The 8,444-nt window shown below is 35.4% G+C and overlaps 1 protein-coding gene across 2 annotated transcripts in view; it reads right to left on the minus strand.

The window, feature by feature from the left end:
* atp7a (ATPase copper transporting alpha) overlaps positions 1-8,444 on the minus strand; it is a 40,941-nt gene that overhangs the window by 14,459 nt on the left and 18,038 nt on the right. For both annotated transcript variants that reach the window (XM_016481191.1, XM_016481192.1), the window contains exons 10-16: positions 7,287-7,520; positions 6,268-6,359; positions 6,039-6,166; positions 3,895-4,049; positions 2,755-2,889; positions 1,267-1,461; positions 1,005-1,187 (exon numbers count right to left, since the gene is read on the minus strand). In XM_016481191.1, the coding sequence (XP_016336677.1) occupies positions 1,005-1,187; positions 1,267-1,461; positions 2,755-2,889; positions 3,895-4,049; positions 6,039-6,166; positions 6,268-6,359; positions 7,287-7,520 (1,122 nt within the window). The remainder of the gene's footprint in view (positions 1-1,004; positions 1,188-1,266; positions 1,462-2,754; positions 2,890-3,894; positions 4,050-6,038; positions 6,167-6,267; positions 6,360-7,286; positions 7,521-8,444) is intronic.

Below are 8,444 nucleotides of genomic sequence, written 5' to 3' on the forward strand. Positions count from 1 at the left end.
AATGTATTGTTGGCTATTGCTACAAATATACCCCAGCGACTTAAGACTGCTTTTGTGCTCCAGGGTCACATATTTTATCAAATACTTTTTCTGATTTTTTCAAAGCTGAATTTTCAGCATCATTACTCCAGTCTTCAGCGTCACATGATCCTTCAGAAATCTCAAGATATATTTCTGATTATTATCAATGTTTTTTGATGAATAGAAAGTTTAAAAAAAGGTATCTAATGACCCTAGTCTTGCATGTAGATACACTTTAGTTATGATAATTATGGCTTAAAATGTACTGTAATTTTTCTTTTAAATAAAAATAAGTAAATGTATCATACAGTGGGTACGGAAAGTATTCAGACCCCCCCTTAAATTTTTCACTCTTTGTTATATTGCAGCCATTTGCTAAGTGTTATAATATTTTCAGTAAAGTTTATAATGTCATTAGGCAACAGTTTTAGAAATTAAAATGTTTTGCAAACTAAAATGATATTTATCAGTAAATAAATAGCTTTAATAATTACATAATAAAATGTATTTATTTTTTTAAAACTACGGCTTTTTTGTTTTCTTAAATGATGTAGTACAGCTGTTGCATTTTATTTACATAATATCTTTTATTTAATGTATAACTTTAAAGGGACAGTTCACCCAAAAATTAAAATGGTCATCTTTTACATACCGTCAAATTGTTCCAAACCTGTATTTGTTTCATTTTTCTGTTGAACACAAAAGAGGATATTTTGAAGAATGTTGGTAACCACACGGTTGCCACGGCTTCCACAGTATGGAACAAAATACTATGGAAGTCAATGGGGACCAGAAACTGTTTGGTTAGCAACATTCTTCAAAATATCCTCTTTTGTGTTCAACTGCTGGAAAAAACTCATCTAGGTTTGAGGGCAAAAAATGATTTGAAAACTTTCATTTTTGGGTGAACTATCCCTTTAACTTAGCTTAACCCCACCACAGTTTGTAAGTAAAGAAACAACACACCATGAAGTCAAACTGACCTGTTTGCAATATTTGGTGATGGCAGCACCCAGTGGATGTTCACTGTTATTTTCAGCAGTGCCGACGATCGCCAGCAGCTTAGAGCGTGGCATCCGGTTCCCCTCCGCCAGCATCTTCACCTGGACCACTTTGGGAGCGCCATACGTGATGGTGCCAGTTTTATCAAACACCACACACTGAATCTGAAAGCACAGACAGATTTATAAAATGGTTTTCCTCTGCATAACACGACAGCATTAAAATCAGCGGCCCGTCTCTGACCTTGTGTGCCATCTCTAAGGGCTCTCCTCCCTTGATGAGGATCCCGTTCTGGGCTCCCACACCGGTCCCCACCATAACTGCAGTCGGGGTGGCCAGACCCAGAGAGCAGGGGCAGGCGATGCAGAGGACCGTGATGGAGGCCTGGAAGGCGAAGCGGATGACCGCCTCTGCCTCAGAGATGCTCTTATCATAACCCTGCAGAGAGAGACGGTCATCATTTCAATGTGTTCAAAGAAAGAACATAAACCTGGTCTAGCATTAAAGGAATAGCTCAGCCAAAAATGACAATTTGCTGGTAATTTATTCATCCTCAGACCATGCAAGACGTTAGTTTTTTTTTCCTTCAGTAGAACAGATTTTAAGTTGAAACCGTGGGCCTTGGTGATTCATGAGATGCAATTCAGTGGCTGCCCGTTTTTGAGAATTAAAAACAAAGCATATCAAGGAACAGAAAATGAATCCCTGTGGCTCCTGACGATATATTGAGGTCTTATGAAGCGAAACGATCGGTCTGTGCAAGAAATCGACCATTATTTAATCCAGAGCCTCAGACAAACTGGGAAATTTATTCTTTTCCATGAACTGGTTCTTTTTCTGGTTTGTTTACATAGTCACACAATGATAATATCATACACAATTATATTATCAAAGCACCCAATAATGTCAAACGTGGATGTTTTACGTGTCTAAAGCAAATAAAGCGAATAAACTAGCCTTCATCCGCTCATCTTTTTACATAATGAGAAACCATAAAAACTTTAATTTCTCCCCTTCATTCAACCTCTATGTTCACGTAGGCAGTGTTGGGAACTAACTAGTTACATGTAACTAAATTATGTAATTTGATTACAAAAATAAATATAATTGTAATCAGTTACAGTTACTGAGAAAAATTGTGTAATTAAATTAGTTACTTATGAAAATGTTAACTATTACAAACGGGGTTGCATCTCTCTTTTTTTCACACACAAACACACACACACACACACACACTTAATTGATTTCTTTCATAAATTGCATTGACTGCTCTAAAATATGAGACACCAATGTTTCAGGAGTTTAGGACACATGCTTATTCAATACACAGGATAATAATGTTGTAAATAATGTTTAGTTTCTTGCACAGACCGATCGCTTCGCTTCATAAGACCTCAATATATCATCAGGAGCCACGCGTATTCATTTTGTGTTTCTTGATATGCTGCCACTGACTTGCATTTTATAAATCAACTATCAACTATCCTTTTAAAACCCTCAAGTATGAATAATTTCAAGGGGACATACCATGTAAAACAGGATTTTTCTTGCTCTTCGGAAATAAAAGAGTACAATGTGCTGTGCAAACACACTCTAATGTTCACAAAGCAAAGCTTGAAACCTAAAGAAACCTTGACTAATTGAAGTCTAGAGAAAAAATAAAATACTTCCAAAACGGCATACTAGCGCAACCTTAGACGAACATGGATCTACAGAGAAAGCTTCACTCACAGGGAAATACTTCTCCACAAGCGGAAAGTTCACAAATCCAATCAGAATCCAGGCTACGAGAGTCAGGAAGGAAACCCCAACGATGAACGGGACGAAGTAGCTGCTGATCTTATCCGCAAACTGCTGGATGGGAGCCTGCGATTGGGAAGTTTAAAAGGTTTTGTGAAGACCAATGGTTAGAAATACTAACCAGAAATCCAGGGGCTGGGGCCCACTAGGGGCCTCATTAAATTATTTAAAATAACACAAAGCTAATATAATAACAAAACTAACAAATGCTAAAGCAACCAAAAATCTAAATATATTTATTGTAATTATTTAAAATAAGACAAAACTAGGCTAAAAAATAGGCTAAAAGAAGGCCAATTTTAAAAGTCTGATTTCTAGACCTGGAAAAGTAATGTAATTTGATAACATTCTTACAACTACCTGAACATTCTTTTAATGAATATACACTTTTCTGTTTATGCCTCCTCTAAAATGTTTGATCAGGTAGAAATTGTGAGTAAAACATATTTTTTAAAATAATTTTCCAGAATCTAATCAAATCACATACGATTTTAGAAATTGTTGTGGACAATGGAGGGGGGGCCTTTAGAGTAAAAAAAACATACAAAATTAATTAATTAATTAAGCAAATAAATAAAATGTTTATTTATTTATTTTTTTTAACAGAACTGTTTTTTTTTTACCGGATATTGAAGTGTTTTCATTTAAAAAAATATATATATTTTTTGTTTTGTTTTTGTTTTTAATTTTTAAAGACTTAAAAAAAAGTACATTTTTTCATTTTCAAAGACTTTTTGATTACGACAAAAAATTAATACATCTATTTGTTTTATTTCATAGTTTCGATGGCATCCTTTTTTTTCTAGTTTAGAAAGGCATGAGTATTTCAACTGTCAATGCAACCAGAAAATATGATTTATTAACTATGGTTTATGCTATATATTTTTATTATTCAGACTTGAAAATAACATTAATTAAAACTAATTAAAATTGCAATTACAACTGGCAGAACTACTATGTCACTCTTGCAAATAAATAAATGCACATTAATCTGGACTAATCTGGAGATTGAGAAGCTGCTATTTTTCAAAAGACATGCTGTGATAGCAGATGCTGAGCTGACAGACGCACCTTTGAAGTCTGCGCCTCCTCCACCAGTTTGACGATCTGAGAGAGGGTGGTGTCTGTGCCCACGTGAGTGGCTTTGATCAGCAGAGAGCCGTTCTGATTGATGGAGCCCGCGATCACGGTGCTCCCCGGCTTCTTAGTGACGGGCATGGCTTCACCTACAGCACAGGACACAACACATCAGTCACTGCACAAATGGGCAAATTAAGGGAAGAAACATTACAATGAAAGTCGATTTCTAGATGATTTTGAGGAGAGGTGTGGTCGCTCTGACACTGCTATGCAGTTGTGTGTTTTTGTGCTGGTATCTTGGCTGGCCTGTGATGGATAAATAAATGACACTAAAATCACCAGTAGGTGGAAGCAAGTCCCTGACTGAATGAGTAATTCACTGACTCTTTCATTCAAATTATTTGTTCAAAACGGCTGATTCATTTAGAAGCAAAGCAAGCAACTGTCTGTATGAATGGATCATTGAATCATTGATTTAAATGATTCGTTCTAAAACAGGTTGATTCAGGAACGAAGCTCTGCTCTGGCTTTTATTGGAACTATTTTAATGTACGGTCTGTAGAAAATAATGTGTTTTTGAACCTTAAACCGCGTAAACACATTGAATTACACCAAATACACAAACTAATGTTCTTTTTAGCATCGTCATATGACCCCTTTTAACTATATAATTCTTTAAAAAAAAAAAAAATGTACAGAGCTATTTTTTTGCTTTCATAACTTGAATTATAGGGTCATTCTAAATGCATTCTAATAGAATTCATCAAACAGTGAATGCTTTGGACTATCAAGATGTCTTTTTGTTTGTTTTTTGCAAAGTGAGTGACATATTTAATAATTTCAGCAGACAAATCATTAAAGCAAAAATCACTGTATTATTCTAGACGACAAATATCACACATTCCTAACTTGGTTCCCTCAAAAGTCTATGGCAGTGATTCTCAACTTTTTCAACTCCAAGCCTCCAGTAAGTATACCAATTAGGGCTGGGTAAAAAATATCGATATCGATTTTAATCGATTCTCATTTTTACGAAACGATATTGATTCTTAAATCCCAAGAATCAATTAGTCTAGCCTGTTTTCAGTCAATGGACGGAACATTGAAGCGCACTTCCCATCCAATAAATCGCAATAAACATTGTGCGTTGGTACTTTTAATATGAAACAAAGTCTCAGATTTCAATTTATTTCCATTGTATTGCAGTATTTAAACAATTAATGCAGTTTTGGCGCTGTTTAATGTGGAGTGACAGATCGCTGTAGCGCCTCAGAGAACTGATCATCTTCTCCACATTAATACTAGTTCTAGCACAAAATAAACATGACTAAACATCCGAAGGCATGTTAAAAGAAAGAGTACAACTTAACAATCCGTATCCTGTCTCATGTAATCACTCAATCAGTGTTTCAGCCGAGCAGACGTAAATATAACTTGTAAACAAGTCATGTAACATCACATTTACCTCAGAAAGCATATTCAGTTACCATAATTTTGATATTCAGCCAGAAAAATAAACTGTAGAGAGGAGCATTTTGCTAAATATATGCACCATATAACATTCATTATATATTTTTTACCATTCGTTAATGTTTTATTTATGTTTGAATAAATCCGTCCCAAGTTTATGACAGCCACTATTTAAATGTGTATATTTCAAAAAATGTATATTTTACAGCATTAGTTGAGATATTTTTTTTTCCTTGAGAAAATTTGGCATGTACTGTACCTGATATGTATCCAAAATAATCAATATTGAATCGAATCGCAAGCTTGTAAATGAGAATCGAATCGTGAAATTTGTGTCAAAACCCAGCCCTAATACCAATGGATTGATTCAAGAAAAAAAACACTTATTGGGGGATTTAAACTCTTGACATCTGGCAACCGCAACCATGAACACTTGTGGACGTTTGTTACCAATGCAAGATAATACAAGTGGCAAATTAAAATGACAGTACAGATAGCACAGAAATAGCACAGATGATTATGATCAATAAATCGAGAGAAGCAGGAATCATGATCATGATTAACATACGATTCATTGTGCAACCCAAGTATGTGGAACACACAACAATTATCCTGCCTCGTTTGATTGCTCTCATATTAGTAAAGAGAAAAGCGCCCTCTTGAACCTGTAATGAGAGATTCGTCTGCCATCGAGTGTCCTTCAATCACTCTGCCATCGACTGGAAACTTCCCTCCGGGCACAACCTTCACAACATCTCCTCTCTGAACCAGCTCCACATCCACCTGCTCCTCGCTGAGAGACAGAGACATACACAATCATATGTGTCATATGTGCAAAGCTGTGCTTTCTGTTTAATAGGAAATACAATTTAACAGCTCAGGAGACGCACAAACCTGAACATAGACATGTCATCATTCAGTGTAACAACGGTGGCCTCTGTCGCCTGTAAAGACATCAGCTTGGACAGAGCCTCCGAGGTCTTACTCTGCGATTCAAGACAAAGCCATATAAACATTAGCGCAGAACAATGCAACAAATTAAGAGATATAATTCTGGATTCTTGCAATTCTTATAATTAATTCTTCAAGAAACGGCTAAAAACACATATCTTCCATCTATACTTGATCCTCTTAACACTAGCACTCTATATTCTATTTCTATTCTATTTACTCGTTTTCTTTTTATTTATAAAAAATAACGCGATTTATACAAAAATTTAAATATATTAAAAAAATTACGTTTGATCCTTTAACACTTGCACTCTTTACAGTGCAATACTTTACAATACTTGCTTTCTTTTCTTATTAATCAGGGTATTCTCTTGCTAGTTTATCTGTTTTATTTGTTATTTATCTTGTTGTATTTTCTTTTAGTGTGTATTTGATCGTTTTACGATCGTTTGATCGTTTCGTACAGCACTTTGGTCAGCAACTGCTGTTTTAAATGTGCTTTAGAAATAAAAATGCCTTGCCTTGCCTTTTTATTTAAAAAATAGAGCATGTGACACACTATTCTTTTTCTATTCTATCTACTTGTTTTTCTTTTTATTTAAAAAAAAGATCCCCTGACACTAATGTTCTAAATTCTTTTTCTATTCTTTCGACTTTTCTTTATTTGTAAAAAAAAATAATAATAATAGAAAAAACGAGACCCTCTTACACCAACGTTCTCTATTCTTTTTCTATTCTATCTACTTGTTTTCTTGTTATTTATTATTTAAAAAAAAAAAACCTTGCTACATTGTACTGAATTAGGCTAACTGAGACTTATCACAGCACTTTTGTTGGTTTTGATTGCATCTATTGTCCTCATTTGTAAGTCGCTTTGGATAAAAGTGTTTGCTAAATGCCTAAATGTAAATAATTACGAGCATGCAGATGAATAGCTTGTGTAACTGGAAATGCCTGTTCACCTTTGCTATCTGCTCCAGCCACCTGCCCAGCGAGATGAAGACAAACAGCATGGGTGGAGTATCAAAAAAGGTGATGGGGTTCACTTTCGCTCCCTCCACCATGGCAACCAGGAGAATCACCACTGAGTATGTGAATGCAATCGTTGTCGCCAGAACAATCAGCACATCCATATTGGCCGTCCTGTGCTTGACAGCTTTATAGGCTTGACCGTAGAAATACCGCCCACCGATAAACTATTTAAGACAGACAAAACCAGTATGGTGACTAAATACAAAGAGATCTTTCATACAGCATATACCAATGTCTTGGCATATTTTCAGTGAGCAAAGAACTTAAAGGGATCATATGATGCTGCTAAAAAGAACATTATTTTGTGTATTTGGTGTAATGAAATGTGTTTATGCGGTTTAAGGTTCAAAAAACACATTATTTTCCACATACCGTACATTATTGTTATTCCTCTATGCCCCGTCTTTCTGAAACGCGTCGATTTTTACAAAGCTCATCGGTCTGAAAAGCGAGGTTTGCTCTGATTGGCCAGCTATCCAGTGTGTTATGATTGGCTGAATGCCTCAAGCGTGTGACGGAAATGTTACGCCCCTTTACCATATTTAGAAACACACAGCGTCTCCTCGACATGCCGGAGGTGGCGGCAACAATACTACAGCGATAATAAAAGTTATGCCTTCTTTCTTTGCGTAAACATTACACAACTACCAAATTTTGCTGTAAGTTTAATTGCAACATATAATCATTGCTCACCATCTGTTTGATTACATGACATTAACTAACTGCTTGATTTTTACCGTACATTTCTGCCGTATGGACATCAACTTGAGATAGTCACCACTGATAAGCTATTCCTAAATATAATGTAGAAACTTTAATTTTCTGTAAAGCTGCTTTGCAATGATTTGCATCATGAAAACCGCTATAAAAAATCAAACTGAAATGAATTTGTGCGGTGTTATGCAAATCGTCCAACACAGTGACATACATGTGGGGGCGTGTTTGAATGAGGCGTTTTAGGAAGGTATAGAACAGTCTTAACTTTTATAAAGTATATCTCTTTGGGTTTGAGACTTTAGTCTTTGCAACTTTACGGATCTTATATATGCACCAAGAGCTTGTAACACTCCAAAGAGAAAGGAAAAATT

The sequence above is a fragment of the Sinocyclocheilus anshuiensis genome, unplaced genomic scaffold (genome assembly GCF_001515605.1).
Source record: "Sinocyclocheilus anshuiensis isolate Anshui unplaced genomic scaffold, SAMN03320099.WGS_v1.1 scaffold121, whole genome shotgun sequence".
Classification (NCBI taxonomy): Eukaryota; Metazoa; Chordata; class Actinopteri; order Cypriniformes; family Cyprinidae; genus Sinocyclocheilus; species Sinocyclocheilus anshuiensis.